The 24,838-nt window shown below is 34.7% G+C and overlaps 1 protein-coding gene across 1 annotated transcript in view; it reads left to right on the top strand.

Annotated features, from left to right (window-relative positions):
- LOC132720281 (1-phosphatidylinositol 3-phosphate 5-kinase-like) overlaps window positions 1-24,838 on the top strand; it is a 53,923-nt gene that overhangs the window by 14,730 nt on the left and 14,355 nt on the right. Inside the window, exons 14-32 of the mRNA XM_060704380.1 lie at window positions 142-288; window positions 1,095-1,316; window positions 1,820-2,742; window positions 3,618-3,767; window positions 4,704-4,854; window positions 7,796-8,052; window positions 8,605-8,676; window positions 8,955-9,126; window positions 9,606-9,787; window positions 11,793-11,912; window positions 12,576-12,684; window positions 14,409-14,599; window positions 15,520-15,637; window positions 16,578-16,734; window positions 17,200-17,367; window positions 21,426-21,614; window positions 21,854-21,971; window positions 22,642-22,737; window positions 24,775-24,822. Coding sequence (XP_060560363.1) covers window positions 142-288; window positions 1,095-1,316; window positions 1,820-2,742; window positions 3,618-3,767; window positions 4,704-4,854; window positions 7,796-8,052; window positions 8,605-8,676; window positions 8,955-9,126; window positions 9,606-9,787; window positions 11,793-11,912; window positions 12,576-12,684; window positions 14,409-14,599; window positions 15,520-15,637; window positions 16,578-16,734; window positions 17,200-17,367; window positions 21,426-21,614; window positions 21,854-21,971; window positions 22,642-22,737; window positions 24,775-24,822 — 3,590 coding nt within the window. The remainder of the gene's footprint in view (window positions 1-141; window positions 289-1,094; window positions 1,317-1,819; window positions 2,743-3,617; window positions 3,768-4,703; window positions 4,855-7,795; window positions 8,053-8,604; window positions 8,677-8,954; window positions 9,127-9,605; window positions 9,788-11,792; window positions 11,913-12,575; window positions 12,685-14,408; window positions 14,600-15,519; window positions 15,638-16,577; window positions 16,735-17,199; window positions 17,368-21,425; window positions 21,615-21,853; window positions 21,972-22,641; window positions 22,738-24,774; window positions 24,823-24,838) is intronic.

The following is a 24,838-nucleotide window of genomic DNA, read 5'->3' as shown; positions in this document are numbered from 1 at the left end:
ACCTAGAAATTTCATGCCCAAGAAAATAAGTGAATTCGCAGTATCACAAGATTTTTAGTGGATAATGTTCTCTGTAACATTGTTAATAATTGTATATTAATATTACAATATTAGAGTATTTGATACATGTTATTTTGTCAGGAAGAGGAGTTTCTTCGTAAGAATATTAAGAAGATAACCTCCTTAAAGCCTAAGCCTGACGTACTAGTTGTGGAGAAATCGGTATCTAGATTGGCTCAAGATTTTCTGCTGAAGGCCGGGATAACCCTCATCTATAATGTGAAAGAGGTTAGTGAAATCTGTTATCTTATAAACCATCATTCCTTGTTTAATCAAGATATCATATAGAACAATTAAACTACTTGTGTTAATATGTGTTGATTAAGCTGGCTCAATAGCTCAGTGGGTTTGACCACTTACTGTCACTCCTGAGGTTCCAGGGTCGATCCTTGTTAACACCCTTGAGATTTTTCTGTGACACTTTCAGTGTTTCCCACCTACCAAGAGGTATACTGAAATGAAACTCAGGTTATCTTTACATGTATCAGTGCTATACACTGGGCATGTAAAAGAACCAATGGATGTATTCAATAAGATCTATGGACTGGTTCCCGGATTCCTTTGTATCTCATAGCTGTTTGGTAAAAACATATTGGAAAGGGAGCCCGAGAGCAATATTTGAAAACAAAAACAAATAGTTCAAAGCAGACTTGGGCTTTGTGGATTCTGTTAATAAAAATATTTGGAAGTGCAACATCACTCTGGCGGCATGGCCGATTGGTTAACGCATCAGACAAGTAATCTGATGATCACTAGCCGCATGGGCAAGGACAAGTCGTTGTTGCCTTTAGCAAGAATTTTAACACTAGTCAATCAGTACCGGGTCGTTCAAGGAACCGATTCGAAAGTGTGTCTATAAGCTTCTGGCTTCCTACACAATAGAACTAAAATAAACTCTGTATAAACCAAGCCCCACCTAGCATTGGGTAGATAGACTTTGAAAAATTTTGATACTTAATAAACATGAAAAAGGCGAGAGTTATGAGGCCGTCATTTACCCTTTTGTTTAATTTCTCTCATCAACTCTTTTTCAGAGTGTTATGGACAGATTATCAAGGTTTCTGGTCACTGATATAGTGGCGTCAATTGACAGTTTAGTACGGGGTGTAAAACTAGGTTTCTGTCATACGTTTTCTGTGAAAACATTTCACTTGCCGTCCGGAGACACTCGTAACATGCTGTACTTTGATGGCTGTGCCACACATCTGGGATGCGCCATTACTCTACGAGGGGGATCTGTGTCAGAATTGAAAAGAGTAAGTGACAGTCACTGGCTAATGATAATTAATTTTTGTATAATATTTTGATATATTAACAATTGTAAAACTTTGTTTTCATCATCTCAATCTAAAGAAAATAAAGGTTTACAATAGGTTATGTCAAAAAGTATTACATGTTTACAAAATTTGTGAGGAAGAAGAAATGTTCTTTAAGGCTTTTATACTTTAATGTACAAAAAAGACTTGCTATAAAAGAAAAAAACATAATTTAAAAAAAAAAGAAATTATAATCTTTATTACTTATATTTTTACAGAAATATGCTCCTTTACTTACCATTAAGCACTGAGAATAGTAGAGGGCACTGTCATACTAACAGCTCTTGTTGTCTTGTATAATTGCGTCAAAGATTAATGTTCATCACTTGATATTGAAAAATACATGTGTACAAAAAAAAAATGAAAACTGACGGTCAGGTGGACAGTTTTGAAAGTTGTCAATAAACAAAAATTTTAGATTTGTTTCATTTTCTGACTTTTAGGTGAAGAAAATTATCAACTTCATGATTTACGCATCGTACCACTCCCGACTGGAGATTGCATTCTGCATGGATGAGTTTCTTAAACCGCCAGTGAAGGATGACCTTAATTTTGACCTCGAGCAAACCTTGGTGTCAACAAAGAAGCCAAAGGAACAGAATGAATCCAATGGAACAGAATCAGTGGACAGAAATAAAAGAAATTTATCCGGTTCTAAGAATAATAGTGCAGACAATATTGTAGATAGTAATGAAAATAAACAAAACAACAATGTTAATAAAGCAGAAATTGGTGCAATAGATAGTGATATAGGTGTTAAACAAGAACATGACAATAATAAGGGTATAAATCACTTTGATACAAAGGATTTAGTGAACAAACAAGATAAACAAACACATGTCTGTGATAATGTAAAGAAATCCAGTACAAAAGAAATGACTGCTTTGAACCAGACTGATAGCATAGCTGGTAACGCAGAGACTGGTTCTAAAATAAACACAATAGAGACTGGTTCTATTACAGTTAAAGAACCTAAAGAAGTGCTTGACTCAGAAAGGATATCTTCATTTATCAATATTGAAGCAAAAAGTTATCAAGTTACAAATTCTGCTGATTCTAAAACTGGTGCTGATACAGACACTGTAAATGACAGATCAAATGTTACTTTTGGCCTAGAAAATGTAGATAATAAAGAAAAGGTTACTAGTCTAGATCCAAATGTAAATAATAACAGAGGCGGAGGTTTAACCCCAGAACTGAGAAAGAAACATCCTTCAGGGGGAAATAGAGATAAAAGCCCTATAAGAAAGTCACAAATAACACAATTAACTGACCATTCTGATCCACTGTACAGTTATCAGATGAGTCAGGATGAGTCAATATTTCATTCTTCAATAACATTCCAGGAACAACTTGTTACACATAGGTGCGTTTGTTTGATTAAATTGTACATGATTATACTTAGCAACGTTCCTGTTTGAGTAAGATCTCACACTTTGTATATCTGGTCTAAAGGAATACAAAAAAATACATAGTGAATTAGGTTTAATAATTTATATTATGTACAACAGTACATCAAAGAGTAAATATCTTGTAATGCTGGTGGGTGTATTGGTATCTCCTAAGGAGCTATATTCTTTGGAAAACTTTTAATTTTGTTGCGCAAAAGTGAAGTTTACAGAGACTAAAAATAGATTGTTCTACATAGAGTTATGTTTTTTTAGCTTTGCCAAAACAAGAACAGAGAGTTACCCTAGATTAGTTGTATATATTAACCCATAAGATACTGAATTTGTGAAATGGATTCACCCATTAAAATTTTAAAAAATTGAGCTATCATCAGTATAAAGACTGGTCAGACTACATAGAAATGCTGACTTGCCTGGCTCTATATAGACTATACTAATGGCAAAGGCTTATAGGGGGCGAGTGGTTAAGGTCGTTGACTTCAAACCACTTGCCCCTCACCTCTGTGGGTTCGAATCCCGACAGGGACTTTGGATTCTTTCATGTGAGGAAGCTATCCAGCTAGCTTACGGAACGTCGGTGGTTCTACTCGGGTGCCCGTTCGTGCCTGAAATAATGCACGGAAGGGCACCTGAGGTCTTCCTCCACCAGTAAAGCTGGAACGTCGCGATATGACCTATACTGTGTCGATGTGACGTAAAACCCAAAACACAAACAAAACACACAAAGGCCTTTAGATCACTTACAGTTCCAGGATTGAGGGTTAATTACGGTATTGGAAACTGTTTCAAATTTTTGATAAAATACATTTTATACATGCGTTTGATATTTCAGAACAAAATTCAGGAAAGCTCTAGACAATGTTGCACTTTCAACTTCCCCATATATAAAGTATCATCTTCCATACCTAGAAACAGAAACAGGCTCCAAGTGTGAGTTAAGGAAGTACTTCCCTGAGGAAATTTATTGGTCTGCAAACTTCTGGTAAGTTCTAGCAGTTTGTTCATGTTTGGATTTATAATGATACCCACTAAAATTTTAAATCTGACCACTAGTGCTGATATTTTCATTGTCAAGCTGAATTGAACATCAAACTTGAGAAAAAAGTACTGAGATTTTAAGAAAAGTAAAAAGATATAAGATAAAAGTAATAAAAATTCCATGTCATGTTTGATTTATGACCGATTTTGCAGTATTTCTCACCATATTTCTACTGTGTTACTAACATAGTTCAGGCTATTTTTGCATGTTTTGACATCTTTTGGGTAAATAATACGGATAAGTGTTGTTTGCAATGTAAAAATTATTTTCTTTGTTCACCTAACAATACTTTTCTTTTAAATACATTTAAAAAAGATTCATGAAAATTAGCATGAATCTGAAGCGTGCTGCTTTAAGCAATTACCAACACTTTAATTTACACAACTTTAGTATATTGACTTAAATATGATGTATGTTTAAGAAATAATATATCCCAAACTGTGATTTTATTGCTCAATAACATCACTGTTTGGAGTTCGGATGCGGGGAATTATATCACGAGGGCGTAGCCCGAGTGATATAATGATGCGCATCCGAACGACAAACAGTGATGTTATCAAGCAATAAAATCACCGATTTGGATATATTATTTCGATTCTAATACAACATCAACTAATAAATGCTGCCCGTACATGATAATTAGCTAAATTGCGCCTGATTTGTGTCCGTACTTATTGTCAGCTCGTCACATTTTTAGTGGTTACGTCACGTGTATAATGATTACGTCACATGTCTAAATATAGAACGTCAAACAGTGATTTTATAGCATAATAACACACACTTTATGTTCTTCTATGTTCAATAGGGAAAAATGCAGGTCGTGTTAGAATTGCATTTCTTAAATACCAATACAGTGTATATTTCATACTATTGTTTCAGTCTCAAATCAGGTCAGCGTAAAACAAAAGCAAAACATTCGGACGTTGATATGACGAGGAAAAAGGAGGCACCTGCTAGTATTGTTATTACAGAGGCTCATGATTTTATACGATGCCCGCTGATCAAACCTTCAACTGATAAATCCACACAGGTATTGCATAACATTTCAGTATAACCCTTGACTTCTTTAAAGAGCCGCGCCATGACAAAACCAACATAGTGCGTTTGCGACCAGCATGGATCCTGATCAGACTGCGTGGATGCGCAGGCTGGTCAGGATCCATGCAGTCTGATCAGGATCCATGCTGTTCACTCTCAGTTTCTTTACTTCTTATAGGGTTTGTAAGCGAACAGCATGGATCCTGATGGCTATGTTGGTTTTGTCATGGCGTGGCTCTTTTATATTTGTATATGGTACTGATTTGCCCTGCTTTAAATTTGGAACTGTCTGTTTGAAATTTAAGGGATTTCAATATGGAAAGACAAACATTGAACTGTCAGCAGTATAGAGCCTGGTCAGTCTTCTATATGAACTATGTAAATGACCTAGGAATATCGATTGAAAATCACGAGATATCTGCCCTGAATAATGGGTAAAATCAACTTGGAAATACTAAAACAATACAAAAAAGGCCTTATTTAAACTGCTGGTTTATTTGCGATTTATTGTCCAATTTTTAAAATTCTTACGCCAATGAAAAGCTCATAATCGTAGCTTCATATCAATATAAACTTTTATGTGACTTTTGACACCACAGGTACTTAAATAATTGTTGAATATACGACCTGTCGGCCATTTTACATAATTATGATTTATACAGAGATATTTGCTGCTTGTTATCTTCTCAAAACACAGCAGATAAGAATAGTCTGTTGTCTGCCACTTTGGATTGTGTTTATTGTGTAGTTTCTACTTTTTGGAACTGTCCATTATCAATTTTGGGGGTATTACGATGGAAATTTAAAGCTAGTCAGCCATCATTTTAGAGCCTGGTCAGACTACATGGAAGTGCTGGCCAGCCTGACCATGTTTTGATAGCAGAGGCTTATCACTTGGTTCTTGGAAGATATGGCTTAAGCTAAATGTATGTTTTAAGAATGGTAAAGCCAGTGAATTGTTATTTCCCTGTTAACTTTTTAACCAGTTGCATTTCTTTTTAGCTCACCTGTCACAAAGTGACAGGGTGAGCTTTTGTGATCGCTTTTCGTCCGGCGTCTGTCCGTCCGTCGTCCGTCCGTAAACTTTTACTTTAAATGACATCTCCTCATAAACCACTTGGCCAATTTCATCCAAACTTCACAGGAATGTTCCTTTAGTGGTCACCTTTAAAAATTGTTCAAAGAATTTAATTCCATGCAGAAACTCTGGTTGCCATGGCAAACGAAAGAAAAAACTTTAAATATCTTCTTTTAAAAAAGCATAAGAGCTAGAGCTTAGATATTTGGCATGAAACATCTTCTAGTTAGTGTCTACCAAGTTTGTTCAAATAAAAGCCCTGGGGTCAAAATTGGCCCCGCCCGGGGGGGTCATTGATTTTCCCTATATGCATATAGTAAAAACTTAAAAAATCTTCTTTTAAAGAACCCAAAGAGCTAGAGCTAAGATAATTAGCATGAAACATGTTCTAATGGATGTCTACCAAGTTTGTTCAAATAAAAGCCCTGGGGTCAAAATTGGCCCTGCCAAGGGGGGTCATTGATTTTCCCTATATGCATGTAGTTAAAACTTAAAAAATCTTCTTTTAAAGAACCGAAAGAGCTAGAGCTAAGATATTTAGCATGAAACATGTTCTAATAGATGTCTACCAAGTTTGTTCAAATAAAAGCCCTGGGGTCAAAATTGGCCCCGCCCCGGGGGTCATTGATTTTCCCTATATGCATATAGTAAAAACTTTAAAAAATCTTCTTTAAAAGAACCAAAAGAGTTAGAGCTAAGATATTTAGCATGAAACATGTTCTTATAAGTGTCTACCAAGTTTGTTCAAATAATAGCCCTGGGGTCAAAATTGGCCCCGCCCCGGGGGGTCATTGATTTTCCCTATATGCATATAGTAAAAACTTAAAAAATCTTCTTTTAAAGAACTCAAAGAGCTATGGCTAAGATATTTAGCATCAAACATGTTCTAATAGGTGTCTACCAAGTTTGTTCAAATAAAAGCCCTGGGGTCAAAATTGGCACCGCCCAGGGGGTCATTGATTTTCCTTATATGTGTATAGCAAAAACTTAAAAAATCTTCTTTGAAAAAACCCAAATAGCTAGAGTTAAGATATTAAGCATGAAACATCTTTTAGTGAGTGTCTACAAAGTTTGTTCAAACAAAAGCCCTGGGGTCAAAATTGGCCCCGCCAAGGGGGTCATAGATTTTCTTTATATGTGTATAGCAAAAACTTAAAATCTTCTTTGAAAAAAACCAAATAGCTAGAGTTAAGATATTAAGCATGAACCATCTTCTAGTAAGTGTCTACAAAGTTTGTTCAAATAAAAGCCCTGGGGTCAAAACTGGCCCGGCCCCAGGGGTGTCATTGTTTTTAACTATATGTGTATAGTAAAAACTTAAAAAAAATCTTCTTTTAAAACGCCCAATGAGCTAGAGCTTAGATGTTTAGCATGAAACATTTTCTTATGGGTGTCTACCAAGTTTGTGCAAATAAAAGCTCTTGGGTTAAATTGACCCTGTAACATTGGGGGTGGGGGTGGGGGTTGGGGGGACTATATACAGGTGAGCGACCTCAGGGCCATCATGGCCCTCTTGTTTCTTTTTTTATTTGGAAGAGTGAAGTAACATACATGTATTTATATTTGATAACAGGGCTTTCAATAGTGGGAGTCTACTCCTTGATTTTGGCTTGTGACTTCCAAAATACAATGCTTTTCCTTCTTTACCTATATACTGTGACTTCCAATGTCAGACAAATTTTAGAACTTAAAAAGAGCCCAGTGATAATCTCTCCAATTTGGATTGAATGCATATTTACTTCTGCATGCGACATGCTTTTACAAGGTCATAACTATTGTTCTCCATTGGACAGCCTTTGCTATGACAGTATTGTCAATAAGATAAAAATTTAGAATTTTAACTACATTTTTACAGTACCTTCTTGCCAAATTCCGAGCCTATGGCGGTAGAATCAGTATTATTGATACCCCGACCCAGTCGGACAAAAAGTCGAAAAAGTTGGTAAACAAAGGGAAGCAACTCTCAGTAGATGTGAGCAAGAGAGAGACAGAAGTTAGCACAGAGAGAAAAGTAGACTGCCTCGATCCATTCAGACATCAGAGAATAGCTGTGCTGTTCAGTAGTTTCAGTTATGAGTCAGAGAATCATCCAAGTCCATGTGTCTATCCATGGTATGTATTGACAAAAAATGTAAATGTGAAGTAGACAAATTTACTGTAATAAATGATATTGATATATAAAAACACATTTTCTTATATGTCTGTACTAGGGAATTAGTGAAGTTAAATATAACATGTAGCAAAGTTATTTCCCACAATATGACTCATCTGCCGAGACTTTGATGTCAAATGAGTTGTGTGCTCAGGATGACGTCATTTCTTATCATGTATATTTCACAGTAATTTCCTCATTCTGAAATTGATTATAATTGGTTTATGTTCATACTTTTCTGGTTTAAAGAAAAACTCGGGCTATTATGATTGTTGTGATGTTGACGTAGTGGTTGTAATCATGCAAAAAACTTAAATATATAGCCCATTATTCAAACATTTTAGAAATTATCAACACGAAATTTATATACATACTTTCTTATTATGACAAAGTGCAGATGATAGGCAAGGGACATAATTATGAAAGCAATACTTTTTGAGTTACGCCCTTTTGTGCTGTGCTCATGTTTATGTTAACAATTTGGAATCATCCGAATGTAATATTTTTTTCAGGGTGGTTACAATGGAGTTTTACGGTAGGAATGATACAACTCTTGGTGGATTTCTGGAGAGGTTTTGTTTTAGGTAAAGTAGAATAGTTGAAAGAACTGTACAGTCTCTTTCTATAATGACGGTTAACATTTAACAAAAATGGGATGATACACAGTATAGTAATCATTCACCTTTTTCATTATACTGTGTGTTTAATATTCATAAACATTAATGTGAACAAAAATACTGTTGCAATTACAAGTACACTTTAAAGATTAAAAGTTTTTATTTCCAAAGAAAAAAAGAGAGCATACCTGCAAAGATATATTTATTGATTTTATTAATTGGTTTATTTATTTATCTTACATCAGACCTTCATATGTGTGTCCTTCTGACTTGTGTAACACATCTATGGATCGCCATGTACGCAGGTTCGTACACGGGTATGGATGTATCAGCCTGGTTTTGAAGAGATTGGATCAACCTATACCAAATGGACAAAACTGTATCCTCGTGTGGAGTTGGTGTCATAAGTGTAAACAGGTAAATAAACATGTTCTAATCAGAGCTTTTCAAAGAATACTTGGGCTATTATACTTGTGGTTGCTTCGGAATTATCTATGGTGTAACACTCATATGAAGTAACTATTGCGGCCCTAATAATATAACTATTGTGGCCCTTAAATGATAAATAGTTGCATAAAACTTAATGCAAATAATATTACAATAAACACTGCAGAATATTGTTATCATGAACTATCAATATTTTACACAGGGATATATGTACGTCACTACTGGTTTTGAGGTTGCACCTACATAACAAGTATCAACTCTTACATCTGTGTGATACCTATTAAAATTGGCACTTGAATATTAAGGCCATTGACCTTTAAAATGTATTTTAAAAGTCTGTCAATTTCTTACGCTAGTATCTGTGTGAATCATGTTTGTTTGAATATTATTTATCATAGTTTACAGGATAATTTCAGCAGATTGTGAATATGTAAATCTGTTTTTACCAGGTCACTCCAGTGGTACCCATTAGCCCAGATACATGGAACCTGTCATTTTCACGATACCTAGAATTCCGTTTTCATGGTAACAATTTTCAGCGGCGAGTTGGAGCAGAGCCACCGTGTACACATTCCTTACATCACGACCATTTCCAGTACTTTGGCTTTAAAGATACTGTAGCATCATTTAAGTAAGTATATGTTTATACATTACATCATAGTCTTGGATATCTTGGTCTTAAGTGTGAATCTTTTAAAGTTGGGTAACTACTGTTGATGAAGCAGGTGTTACTGCCATGGTAACTGTCCACAGGTATTCAAAAATGTTTTTCTGTTGTACTTGTGTTTGCTCTCAATTGAAAACTTTTCATGTATTGATTATATGAAAATATTTTTTGTATAAAAGGTATGCCCCAATTTTTTTCTTCCAAGTGGAGCTATTGTCTTGATATTGGTGTTGTTAAACCTTTTTGGTTAAGGTTTGGTTTTTAGCTCGACTATTCGAAGAATATGAGAGCTATTGTAGTCGCCCCGGCGTCCGCGTCCGCGTCTGCGTTGGTTAAAGTTTTTTGTAAAGTCAAATATCTCAATTATTACTTGAGATATTCAATTGAAACTTACAATACTTATTTATAGTAACAAGATACATCAGATTGACAAGTTGGATAACTCTGCCTACAATATTGACAGAATTATGCCCCTTTTTAACTTAGAAATTTTGGTTAAAGTTTTTTGTAAAGTCAAATATCTCAATTATTGCTTGAGATATTCAATTGAAACTTACAATACATATTTATAGTAACAAGGTACATCAGATTGACAAGTTGGATAACTCTGCCTACAATATTGACAAAATTATCCCCCTTTGGAACTTAGAATTATGGTTAAAGTTTTTTTGTAAAGTCAAATATCTCAATTATTGCTTGAGATATTCAATTGAAATTTAAAATACTTTTTCATAGTAACAATGTACATCAGTTTGCAAAATTGCATAACTCTGCCTGCAATATTTGCAGAATTATTTGCCCCTTTGAAACTTTGAAATTTGGTTAAAGGTTAAAGGTTTTCAAAGATATTTACTTGAAACTTTACACATGCACTTAGGGTCATAATTGGAAGGTCATAATTGTATGTCACTGACCAAGTTCCATAACTCTATCTTGCATTAAGGCTGATTCATATCCCCTTTTCTACTTAGTCTCTTGGTTAATGTTTACATGCAAGTTTTACATATCTCAATAACTATTAAAGATATTTATTTAAAACTTCACATATGATTTAGGGTCATTATTGTAGATCACTGACAAAGATCCATAATTCTATCTTGCATTTAGGCGGATTTTTCTCCCCTTTTTTCAACTTAGAAATTCATGGTAAAGTTTTGCTTGTAAGCTGTTATATCAACAACTACTGAAGGGTTTGTGCCTTTTTTTGGGACAATTTTATGCATTCATGATAATAAAGCAGTGATTTACTTGATAAAACATCTTAATAACAAGCCTTTGTACCTTTTCTGTCAAATTTATGTATTCATAGGTAATTAATATTATTATATTCAATAAAACACCCTTGTGACATTTCCTTCAATACTGTATTATTAGACTCTCTCTAAGCCCTATAACATGAATTTATAAAAAAAAATTAGCCCTTTTGTGAACTTAAAAAATTTAACATTATCAAGGCTCTTTTACTATCAAGCACTTAGAATAGTCGAGCGTGCTGTCCTACCGACAGCTCTTGTTCTGTTGCCTGTTACAGAGTTGCGGTGACATATAGGGATCACTTCTCCATTGTATGTCTGTGTGTCCATCTGTCCGTCTGTCACAAAACTTGCCTGGACTGCTCTTAAACCACTGGTGCAATTTTATCCAAACTTTTCAGGAATGATCAATACTAAGCCGAGTTGTGCATATCATCACATTTTCAGTTATCAAAAGTTTTCCAGAGTTATGGCCCTTTTATTATTTTTCATGTGAAAGGTCACTGGAACCTGTAATAGCTAAACATAAAATTGGTCAGTAATTGAAAGTGAAATTTAATATCCAGAACTGAAAAAAGTGGATTGGGCCTCAGACAGCCTTTTTTCTGGGACATACTCTTACCCATGACAACTCCACCACAGCCTCCCTCTTATGTAATGTAAGAATAATGTTTGTGTAGATATTCATATAGACAATGCTTTATTTTTGTTTTCAGATATTCTACAATCAAAATAAAGGAGATAAAAGTCCCACCTCTGTTAATCAGTCATGAGTCTGTTATAGAGACAATCATATTATATAGACTGAAAGATGAAGTGAAAAGACTGACATTAAAGTTTGTATTATCCTTGTTTTATACTTGTTTGACCAACTTTGTTTTGTACATGTATTGCCAAACTTTGTTTATATGTGTTACCATAGTTAACTTGAATTATGTGACCGAGTGGTTAAGGTTGGTGACTTTAAACACTTGTCCCTCACTGTTACGGGTTCAAATCTTGCAAGGAACTTCAGATTCTTCCATGTGAGGAGACTGTCCAGCTAGTTTGCGATATGCCAGTGGTTCTACTCGGGTGCTCATTTATGCCTGATATAATTCACAGAAAGGCACCTGAGGTCCTATTCCACAAGTAAAGCTGGGAAGTCACCATATGGCCTTTATAGTGATTGTCATCTATGGAGAGCTATTGTACTCAATCAAGGCAACATTACACTTGGGCTAAGTGTTTGTGTGCCAGTAGGTATCTCCAAAACTTACGTCTATGATTTGATAGGCACTCCATGTTTCCTTATCACAGAGTTAAACCCCTTTTTTCTGTCAAGCACTGTCAATTGTGCTGTCTTAAAGATAGCTCTTGGTTTGTATTTCTTTTGAACTTTTCTTCATAGAAAATAAGTCAAGAAAATGAATATAAATTTATCTTTTGAATGTCAGATTTGATTACTCTATAAATTGCAGTAATATTATATAACTATGAGTATATTATATTGGTTACAGGATAACAGATTTATTTAGTGTGGTTTTGGACTATATGACTAAAATGAAAGTTGATTCATGTTCAGAGAATCTTGCCAAGTTTGTCAGTGATTGCATTTCAATGCAACAGGTAAATTGTTCTTTCAAACTTACCACTGTAAAATCATGTAAATTTATAAATGATTAAAGCTTTTTGTGCACATAACCAGGGTGACTTGTTAGTGTTAAATGTAAAATTAGGGCATCCATGGCTGAATGATTAAGGATGTTGACTTTAAACAGCTTTCCTCTCACCACTATAGATCGAGCCACACCTGTGTCTTTGGAGTCTTTCATGCAAGAAAGATACCTAGGTAAAGGAATATCATGTCACCTTAGTGCAGTAACAGAATAGGTCCTTCTAAATTTAATAGACGTTAATTAGTTATTGCACTAAGGTAACGATCGGTGGTTTTACTCGGGTGCTGTTTTGTACCTGAGATCATGCACACAGGGGCACCTGAGGTCTTCTTCCACCAGTAAAGCTTGAAAGTCGCCATATGACTGTATTATACTATGTTGGTATGACGTAAAACGCACCAAAAAAAAATTGTTTTTGCAATTTAGATTATATTTTGTTTTATAGACTTTGTTGCAAATATCTTAATCTTTGTAAAAAGCGACTTTCCTTCTTTGAGTACCTATTATGGCCTCATCATAATTGTGTCTTTTTCTTACTTCATCTATAATATTTCACTGTTTTCCACTGACTTTCCTTCCTTGAGTACCCACTATTGCCTGATCATTATTGTGTCTTTTTCTTACTTCATATATAATATTTCACTGTCTTCCACTGACTTTCCTTCTTTGAGTACCCACTATTGCCTGATCATTATTGTGTCTTTTTCTTACTTCATCTATAATATTTCACTGTCTTCCACTGACTTTCCTTCCTTGAGTACCCACTATTGCCTGATCATAATTGTGTCTTTTTCTTACTTCATCTATAATATTTCACTGTTTTCCACTGACTTTCCTTCCTTGAGTACCCACTATTGCCTGATCATTATTGTGTCTTTTTCTTACTTCATCTATAATATTTCACTGTCTTCCACTGACTTTCCTTCCTTGAGAACCCACTATTGCCTGATCATAATTGTGTCTTTTTCTTACTTCATATATAATATTTCACTGTTTTCCACTGACTTTCCTTCCTTGAGTACCCACTATTGCCTGATCATAATTGTGTCTTTTTCTTACTTCATATATAATATTTCACTGTCTTCCACTGACTTTCCTTCCTTGAGTACCCACTATTGCCTGATCATTATTGTGTCTTTTTCTTACTTCATATATAATATTTCACTGTCTTCCACTGACTTTCCTTCCTTGAGTACCCACTATTGCCTGATCATAATTGTGTCTTTTTCTTACTTCATATATAGTATTTCACTGTTTTCCACTGACTTTCCTTCCTTGAGTACCCACTATTGCCTGATCATTATTGTGTCTTTTTCTTACTTCATATATAATATTTCACTGTTTTCCACTGACTTTCCTTCCTTGAGTACCCACTATTGCCTGATTAATTGTGTCTTTTTCTTACTTCATCTATAATATTTCACTGTTTTCCACTGACTTTCCTTCCTTGAGTACCCACTATTGCCTGATCATTATTGTGTCTTTTTCTTACTTCATATATAATATTTCACTGTTTTCCACTGACTTTCCTTCCTTGAGTACCTACTATTGCCTGATCATTATTATGTCTTTTTCTTCATGCATCTATGATTATGTCTTCCAATGTTGCAACCTTTTCTTGCCTGTAAATCTACGAGTATATAATATTTTTTCATAAATATGTTCTGTCTTCAGGTTGAAAAAGGTCACATTAGAGAGATGGCACACAGTGTTAAGGAGAAGATTGAGCAGTTACTGAAGGAAGCTTGTGACTTGAAGAAATTCACACTGAACAGTGAGCAGAAACATACATACGGAGAGATCGAGGATGGTATAGTGTTACTGAAGAAATCTATAGCTGAGTCGGTGACAAACTGGAATGTAAAGTGAGTTATGTGTTTATGTGTTTAGTTTATCAAATCATTTAAAACCTTCACTTTCTTCATTTATGCAATTTAACCTGTTTTGAATTTGGAGAAGTTCATTTGAATGTTTAGGGATTTCAATAAAAATAAAGGCTGAATTGAGTTTCCAATAGTATAGAGACTGGTCAGACTGCATGGATGTACAGGCTGGCCTGGCTTTATACTGGTTTCAAAGGCTAATCGCTTACGGCTCCAGCAGGTAAAGGATTAATCCTGAAAAACGTTAGTGTTTATAAGGACTAACTAGTACTTTAGGGTGTTTATAAGGACTAACTAGTACTTTAGGGTGTTTATAAGGACTAACTAGTACTTTAGGGTGTTTATAAGGACTAACTAGTACTTTAGGGTGTTTATAAGGACTAACTAGTACTTTAGGGTGTTTATAAGGACTAACTAGTACTTTAGGGTGTTTATAAGGACTAACTAGTACTTTAGGGTGAACTGGTCTGGACAGAACTATACTGTTGGCAGGATAATTTTTGTATTTCAGCATTTCAAATCCCTCTTATCAGTGTTGGACAAATCCAAATTCAAAGGTTATTTTACAAAATTTATGTGATATGATTTTGTACTTTTATTGAAATTTTGTTATGGAACGCTTATTTATGTAGCGTACCAAAGGTTTGTGGTTCTACTCCAGTGTATTCTGGCACATGAAATGTTGTTTTAGGTGGCATGTCTTCCTGCACAAGTAAAGCTGAAAAGTCACCAAAGTACATTTACAGTGTTGTGACTTAAAACATTACTCAAGTGTAAATACACATAGATATAAAATGATGTTTGTTATAAGATGTGAATTATGTCTTAGAAACTTTGAAGGAGTTTTATTTTTGAAGAATCCAAATCATCTCAGTATCTTGGTTTTGATTTAATTTTTGAAGATTACAAGATGTACATATCCAGCAAAAGAAGGTGAAACAGGGAACCAATCAGAAGAAAGATAAGGAACCAGTCATGAACAGTGTAAGCAGCACTGCAACACTAGAACAAGATGACCGGGTAGGTATAGTACATATGTACTTTATGAGTGTATAAAGGTTATTGACGTGTTACACGGTCCTATATGAACGGTTGTTTGGAAATAATGGCTCAGGCTATATTGCAAACATCCATATTTACGGCCATATAACCTGTCAGAAATACTTATAACAAATTTATAATACAGCAAGCATCATTTTTTTTAGAAAAAAAAGTTCGATTTCTTCACAAATTGACAGCAGCTGGGTATATAAATCAATATAAATGCCACAATTATTCAATGAAAAGCAAAGCATTATAAGATTTGTTAACAGGTTATATGGTGTAACATAAACAGTCGTAAGAATATTTAACCGGAGCTTCTAGGCAAGGGTAATGTTACGTACATGGCTATATGACCTATCAGAAATGTTAAAAAGCGATTTTTATTATACAACACTGTTTCTTAACAGGAGCTTTTGTACTCACCCAGGCATTGATGTTGGTTTCAGCATGACACTTTGGTTAAATTTTTGCGTGCAAGTTCGTATCTCCAAAATTACTGAAGGAAATGGATTGGAACTTCACACGCTTATTTAACAGCTTAATAGGAGGGTATTCTTTAAGGTCTATAACGCTAACATGGATTTTTTGACAGAATTATGGCCATTTTGAATTAAGAAAATTCTACATTATCCAGGCTCTTGTTTTTACTATCAAGCACGAAGAATACTTCCATCAGTGACAGAGTAAGCCAAATTAATAAATCAAATAAGGTTAAGGTCCGTGGTATAAAAAAGTATTTATTTTTATACCAGAAAAAAGATTTACGTAGTATTAGAAAAAACAAAACGTATAAAGTCAAAGAGCAATTTTCTATGGTCCTTTTACCTGATTATCGGTATTATTCGGTAAGAAAGAGGACATGTTCTTATTTCTTAGACCAAAGACTCAAAATTTACATAAATCTGTAACATTTCAGAGTTTGCCATCTTCTTTACTAAAATCATCAGAGTTAGACACACAGAAACACAGCCCTCCTCGAGTGTTTGACGATACTTTTTCACTGTCAGGATCAGAATTTGGCGATGGGAGGCGGAGATCTGACTTCAGCATAGGAAACTTTACTCCTCCAATACGTATGTTATATTTTCACGTTTAAACATTGCAATATGTTATTATGCTGAATAATAAGCAGAATCTGGATGTAGGTGGGAAGGGTGGGAGGGGGCAATAGGGGGGGGAGAGAGTGGTTGACACAATTTTCATTAGGTATTATTATCTTGACAAGCATGTCACACTATTAATATAATACATATTTAGTTATATATATTTTTGATACAATGTATATTAAAAGATGATAGTATTATTGCCCAAGGGCAACAAAATTTATCATGACTGAACACAAATTTCAATTATTTAATTAACTGATAAAGAAAAGACTATAACAGACTGTAACTTTTTTACAACTGTTGATCATAACTCTTAGTAAAAAATGAAATTAAAAAGGGGGATTGAATTCATACAGAGGTGGTAGGATCTTCGATTTTAGTTAAATTTCCTGATTTTTTTTTTTTTATGATGTGTACTGTGTGTGACTATAGGTAAGAAAAAACAGTCAACAACATCAGCTGACAGCTATATTTATGGTGTGACCCCGGGGATCTCTGCAGCAGGGGTGTGGCATGACAATATCTCCAGTAGTTATGTTGTCTGTCACAGGGATGAAGGTGATTGGCCATGCACTGCACTCCAACACATCTACTACAGAAGTATATCTCTGCACGCATTTATAATTGGGAACTGGAGTTTTTTATATTGTTCTGTTTGTAACCAACTTGCTAGTTCTCCCAGTCTATTGCTCATGTGTTCAGTTAAGAGCATTTGAGCCGCGTCACGACAAAACCAACATAATGGGTTTGCGACCAGCATGGATCCAGACCAGCCTGCACATCCGCGCAGTCTGATCAGGATCCATGCTGTTCGCTATCAGTTTCTATACTTGCTATAGGGTTTGTAAATGAACAGCATGGATCCTGATCAGACTGCGCGGATGCGCAGGCTGGTCTGGATCCATGCTGGTCGCAAACGCACTATGTTGGTTTTGTCGTGACACCGCTCATTTGTTTGTTGTTCATTTTGTTAAAGCTGCAAAATCAGCTGTATTTCAAAAACAATTGTACAATCGTATTTCCAAAATAAGTTGTATATCCATATAAACAAATTGAATATCCAATAAAGTTGTATTTCTGCTAACAATTGATTGTGTTTCCAATAAAGTTGTATTTCCAGACACAATTGATTATTTAACAGTATTTCCAAAAATGTTGAATCTCAAGAAAATGACAAAATATAATAGTTACTAAAACAGCTGTATTTTGTTAATTTCATATGAGGTAAAGCCATTTTTACATCAGTCAAAGAAATTAGGTCTAAGGTGAAACAAAATGCTTGTACAGCTCATAGAACTATTTTTTAACAAATCCTTCAACTTAGATTATAAATGTAACTATATAGCTCTTGTCTGCTGTATCCAATTTTTGTGCCAGTTTTATGGTATTTCGACAAATAATGTATATCTACCAGAGTTATATTCTCCCCCTCCCCCACCCCCATCCATGCACAGTGATGTTTGAGAAAAAAGAAGTGTTCAACAGTGGTAAAAGATTTACAGTATAATATTTTAGGGTTGACTGCAAAACTGAAGTAACTTATATGAAATAAAGAAGGACTTACAACAGTTAACATTTGATTCCTATAAACTTTTTGTTAACATACTGGTTACCATCTTAATTTCAAATTGCAGCCTTAAAGTTCAGTCCATGTTGAAGATAAGAACGTAGCTGTCAAGTTGAGATTGCAGTTGTAAAATTAAAATTGTAGCCTTAGAGCTTTTACATAATTATTGCAGCTTTAAATTGAAGTGTTTAAATGTTACGGTGGAGCTTTAAAGTGTACTTTGGAGCTTTGAATTTAGATTGTAGCTTTATTCTTTAATTTGCAGCTTTTAAACTTAAGACTTGAGCTGAATTGTAATGTGTGAATTATGCTTTAAAATGGGTACTGGAAACCTGAATGTGAAATTGAAGCTTTAATTTCAGCCTTGAATAAATTTTAGCCTTGAGTAAATTTCAGTCTTGAATATATTTCAGCCTTAAATAAGTTTATAAGTCGAGATTTTTAGTTTTAAAATTTGATATTACAATACAGTTTTACAGTTGATATCCAAACTTTAATTTTTTTCAGGTTAACAAAATGTATAAGTTCTGCATACTTCTTACTTGTATGTGGTGTTTTGGATTTCTATTTATTGGCTATTATATAAAACAAAAGACACATAAACTTACATTCCTGTATGACATACTTGACTTTTTGGTGAAATGTTTTGATTTTGCTGTGAATGAATGTAAAGGAGTTAGTTATTAACTGGGAGAGATGTCACAAAAGACAATAACCAGAACTTAGAAAATGTTGGTCTTTTTCCCCATCTAATCTAGGGGGAAATGTTCAAGCTTTGTGGTACACTACCATTCAAAATAGACTTTACAATGTGTGGTGCTTATTTTTGATGTACATGGATTTGCTAGGAGTTAGTGTAATACTGTGAAAGTTTGTTTGTAAACCCTAATTAGCTACAAAAGTTCCAAGTGCTCCACATAACATATAACAAGTCTGTGTTGAAAACTAAATGGTTGTGGTGCATAGTTTTAGTTCTGATGCACAGTTATATTATAACAAAGTATTTGAACAATAAAGTATGTATAATTGTATTTTCCACATTATTTGGTGTATGGGTAGCTGGTTTTGTCGCATTGCCATACTTATTGTATGATCTATGAATATCTGAAATCTCATTGGTCCAAACAGTAGTCAACAGAACAAATTATAAATCATAATCACTGGGTGTAGTATCTTGTCCAGTATCAATATGTATGAGTTTGAGTTATACTCATTTCTCTACTATTTCTTGGCAATTGCTGACTGCATTTCAACAAATTTAATGGGAACCATCAATATCAAAAGGTGATGCTCATATCCTTGGATGTAAATTCAAGAAATTTGCATTTTATGCTAATGTTTTTAGGGCTTTTTTAGCTCACCTGTCACAAAGTGACAGGGTGAGCTTTTGTGATCGCTATTCGTCCGGCGTCCGTCTGTCCGTCCGTCCGTAAACTTTTACTTTAAATGACATCTCCTCATAAACCACTAAGCCAATTTCATCGAAACTTCACAGGAATGTTCCTTTGGTGGTCACCTTTAAAAATTGTTCAAAGAATTTAATTCCATGCAGAATTCTGGTTGCCATGGCAACCGAAAGAAAAAACTTTAAATATCTTCTCTTAAAAAACCATAAGAGCTAGAGCTTAGATATTTGGCATGAAATATCTTCTAGTGAGTGTCTACCAAGTTTGTTCAAATAAAAGCCCTGGGGTCAAAATTGGCCCCGCCCCAGGGGGTCATTGATTTTCCCTATATGCATATAGTAAAAACTTAAAAAATCTTCTTTTAAAGAACCCAAAGAGCTAGAGCTAAGATATTTAGCATGAAACATGTTCTAATGGTTGTCTACCAAGTTTGTTCAAATAAAAGCCCTGGGGTCAAAATTGGCCCCGCCCCGGGGGGTCATTGATTTTCCCTATATGCATATAGTAAAAACTTAAAAAATCTTCTTTTAAAGAACTCAAAGAGCTATGGCTAAGATATTTAGCATCAAACATGTTTTAATAGGTGTCTACCAAGTTTGTTCAAATAAAAGCCCTGGGGTCAAAATTGGCACCGCCCCGGGGTCATTGATTTTCCTTATATGTGTATAGCAAAAACTTAAAAAATCTTCTTTGAAAAAACCCAAATAGCTAGAGTTAAGATATTAAGCATGAAACATGTTTTAGTGAGTGTCTACAAAGTTTGTTCAAATAAAAGACCTGGGGTCAAAATTGGCCCCGCCCCGGGGGTCATTGATTTTCTTTTTATGTGTATAGCAAAAACTTAAAATCTTCTTTGAAAAAACCCAAATAGCTAGAGTTTAGATATTAAGCATGAAACATCTTCTAGTAAGTGTCTACAAAGTTTGTTCAAATAAAAGCCCTGGGGTCAAAACTGGCCCGGCCCCAGGGGTGTGATTGTTTTTAACTATATGTGTATAGTAAAAACTTTAAAAAAAATCTTCTTTTAAAAAGCCCGATGAGCTAGAGCTTAGATGTTTAGCATGAAACATCTTCTTATGGGTGTCTACCAAGTTTGTGCAAATAAAAGCCCTTGGGTTAAATTGGCCCTGCAACGTTGGGGGTGGGGGGGCCTATATACAGGTGAGCGACCTCAGGGCCATCATGGCCCTCTTGTATAGCATTTATGCTTTTTATGCTAGCATCTCATATAACAGACCTGTTAACCACCAAAATAGAGTCAGGCCAGCCTATATAAACATGAAGTACCACCAAAATATATACTGGAAACTGCTCAATCTAAGCTTATCAATATTGAAACAACTTAAAAATAACAATTGACAATTCCAAATTCAAATAATGGCATGTTGGTGATCCAAATTTAACAGGGTAAAAGGTTAAACAATGTACAGGTATATGTTTAAGTATTAAACAGGATATCTTTAGGAACAATAACATTTCTGCTATCAATTTTATTACAAATTAAAAATGAAATCCTATCAAAACAAAGATATCAATAAATATTTGATTGTAAGTAATATATTTTGTGTCCATATCTTTATTTGTTGTCATCTTTAGGTTAAAGATACCTCCAACTATTATAAAAATATAACAAAATGTTACTTTGGCTTTTATATACAATGTAATTTCATCTTAGACATTTTCAGTGTTGTCCCCTCCACCAGCCAGCCTAGAAAACTCTATAGAAAGGATGACAGAAAACAATGTTTCCATAGAAACCAGTGTAAATATGGCAGCAGACGACGCTACAGAAAATCAGGGATGTACAGACTCTACCAGTGTACAAGGTCCCGATAGCACTACTAACATGCCTGACAATGTTATAGTAAAGAAAGGTAATTTGAATTTAGATAAATATAGATAAATTGTTGCCAAGTTTGAAATAATACTGCTGTTAAAAACCAATGAAAGCAGTGCATGAAATACCAAATGATTCCTTTAAAACAAAAAAAAAATGTAAAATAAAATGTTAACCAACTTTTTTTTTATCTGACCCTGTTGATAAGACTTACCTACTTTCATATTAATGAAAACTAAAGAATGCCTGCTGCATTTTGAATATCTGGTATTTCAGTGGGTGGTGAAGACCAGACAGAGGGACCAGTAGGGGACAAATTAGGGACAGTTATTAAGAAGACTATCAGGAATACTATCTGGCAGGGATCTGGTGCCTTCCAGTTACAAATGCCTTTGTATGTTCTTTATTTCATCAGTTGAATGTACTATCATGTTTCTCTAATAAGCAGGGTTAATACTGCTGATCCTTGAATGTCCCTAACACCCCTAATTGCTATAACCTGGCTTCTTTGAAACAGTGTCTAGATGGTTTATGATTGCCACACAAGCGAACACCACTTCCACACAAGCATACATGACCTTCACTTGAGTATACTATCATATTATAGATTACACAAAAAATATTGATTACAATGGAGAACAGTTCCTTTACCCATGTGATCACAAAGGGAGATTACCCTGTTACTATTGATTATATTTGCCTATAGTTCAGTGACATATGTGATAAACAAAGGGATATTACTCTATTAATATTGATTAATTAATTTGTGTATAGTTCAGTGGATCATGTGATCAACAAAGAGAGATTACTGCCTCTATCAATATAATGTTGTTTAATATTATCCTATAAAATCAACGAAGGGGGATTACTCTAATAACCATTTTATATTTTAAATATTTTATTGACACATGTGATCAACAAAGGGGGATTACTCTATTAAACATGTTATAATATTTTGTATATATCAGCAGGGTCTTTCAAATATACACTGATTTCAGTGACCCATGTGATCAACAAAGGGGGATTACTCTATTAAACATGTTATAATATTTTGTATATTTCAGTGACCCCTGTGATCATCATCTATTACCAGCATGTGATCGTGTACCTGTGATAGTATATGATCATGAACCAAGCTCAGTCATCGCCTATTCCCTCAGGTATGGTTTTTTTTCTGATCTTTTGCAATAAATTCTGGTTGTATTCAGGGTTATAAGTATGCTTGAATTCTAGCACAATTGATTGTTAATGTTTTTCAAGTTCTAATGACTTTTGCAGACTGTTTTAAGGACTTTTTAGCTCTATTATCCATAGAATAAGGAGAACTGTTGTACTTGGAGTGGACGTCACACTTAGTAGGTTTACTTTATCAATTTATGCTTGCAAGTTGGTATCTCCAAAACTTTTGAAGGAAATGGGTTGAGTTCTTCATACACACCTTTGAGAGCTTATAAGGGTCTCACTTTCTAAGGCTTATAACTCTGACATGAATTTTGACAGAATTATGGCTGAAGTAAAAGAATTCTACTTTTGTAAGGTATTTTGACACTTCAAGAGATAAACTCCATTTTTAGCTCACCTGTCACAAAGTGACAGGGTGATCTTTTGTGATAGCTTTTCGTCCGGTGTCCGGCCGCCCGTCTGTCCGTCCGTCGTCCGTCCGTAAACTTTTTCTTTAAATGACATCTCCTCATAACACACTAAGCCAATTTCATCCAAACTTCACAGGAATGTTCCTTTGGTGGTCACCTTTAAAAATTGTTCAAAGAATTTAATTCCATGCAGAAGTCTGGTTGCCATGGCAACCGAAAGAAAAAACTTTAAATATCTTCTCTTTAAAAACCCCAAGAGCTAGAGCTTAGATATTTGGCATGAAACATCTTATAATGAGTGTCTACCAAGTTTGTTCAAATAAAAGTCCTGGGGTCAAAATTGGCCCCGCCCCAGGGGGCCTTTGATTTTCCCTATATGCATATTGTAAAAACTTAAAAAATCTTCTATTAAAGAACCCAAAGAGCTAGAGCTAAGATATTTAGCATGAAACATCTTCTAATGAGTGTCTACCAAGTTTGTTAAAAAAAAGCCCTGGGATCAAAATTGGCCCCGCCCCAGGGGGTCATTGATTTTCCCTATATGCATATAGTAAAAACTTAAAAAATCTTCTTTGAAAAAACCCAAATAGCTAGAGTTTAGATATTAAGCATGAAATATCTTCTAGTGAGTGTCTACCAAGTTTGTTCAAATAAAAGCCCTTGGGTCAAAATTGGCCCCGCCCCAGGGGGTCTTTGATTTTCCCTATATGCATATAGTAAAAACTTAAAAATCTTCTTTGAAAAAACCCAAATAGCTAGAGTTTAGATATTAAGCATGAAACATCTTCTAATGAGTGTCTACAAAGTTTGTTCAAATAAAAGCCCTTGGGTCAAAATTGGCCCTGCCCCGGGGGTCATTGATTTTCCTTATATGTATATAGCAAAAACTTTAAAAATCTTCTTTGAAAAAACCCAAATAGCTGGAGTTTAGAAATTAAGCATGAAACATCTTCTAGTGAGTGTCTACAAAGTTTGTTCAAATAAAAGCCCTGGAATCAAAATTGGCCCCGCCCCGGGTGTTATTGATTTTCCTTATATTTGTATAGCAAAAACTTAAAAATCTTCTTTGAAAAAACCCAAATAGCTAGAGTTTAGATATTAAGCATGAAACATCTTCTAGTAATTGTCTACAAAGTTTGTTCAAATAAAAGCCCTGGGGTCAAAATTGGCCCCGCCCCAGGGGTGTCATTGGTTTTAACTATATGTGTATAGTAAAAACTTAAAAAATCTTCTTTTAAAAAAACCCAATGAGCTAGAGCTTAGATGTTTAGCATGAAACATCTTCTTATGGGTGTCTACCAAGTTTGTTCAATTAAAAGCCCTCGGGTTAAAATTGGCCCTGCCAGGGGGGGAGGGGGGGCAGAAGGAGGGGGTAGATTGTTGTTTTTCCTTATACATGTATGTGTGTAGTAAAAACTTTACATCGTGAAGCATCTTTTAATGGGTGTCTTCCAAGTTTGTTCAAATAAAAGCCCTGGGGTTTAAACTGGCCCCGCTCCGGGTGCCTTCATACAGGTGAGCGACCTCGGGCCATCATGGCCCTCATGTTTTTAATTACAGTAAACCTAGGACATTCTTACTTATACATGTTCTACTTTGTTTCAGTTGCCATGACTACCACATGAAATTGATTGAGATTCAAGCCGCACAAAGGTATAATGATGATTTA

The sequence above is a fragment of the Ruditapes philippinarum genome, unplaced genomic scaffold (assembly GCF_026571515.1).
Source record: "Ruditapes philippinarum isolate M1 unplaced genomic scaffold, ASM2657151v2 ctg5360_1_1_1_1, whole genome shotgun sequence".
NCBI lineage: Eukaryota > Metazoa > Mollusca > Bivalvia > Venerida > Veneridae > Ruditapes > Ruditapes philippinarum.
The sequence above is the reverse complement of the archived record's forward strand: the minus strand, read 5'-3'. Positions and strand labels throughout refer to the sequence as shown.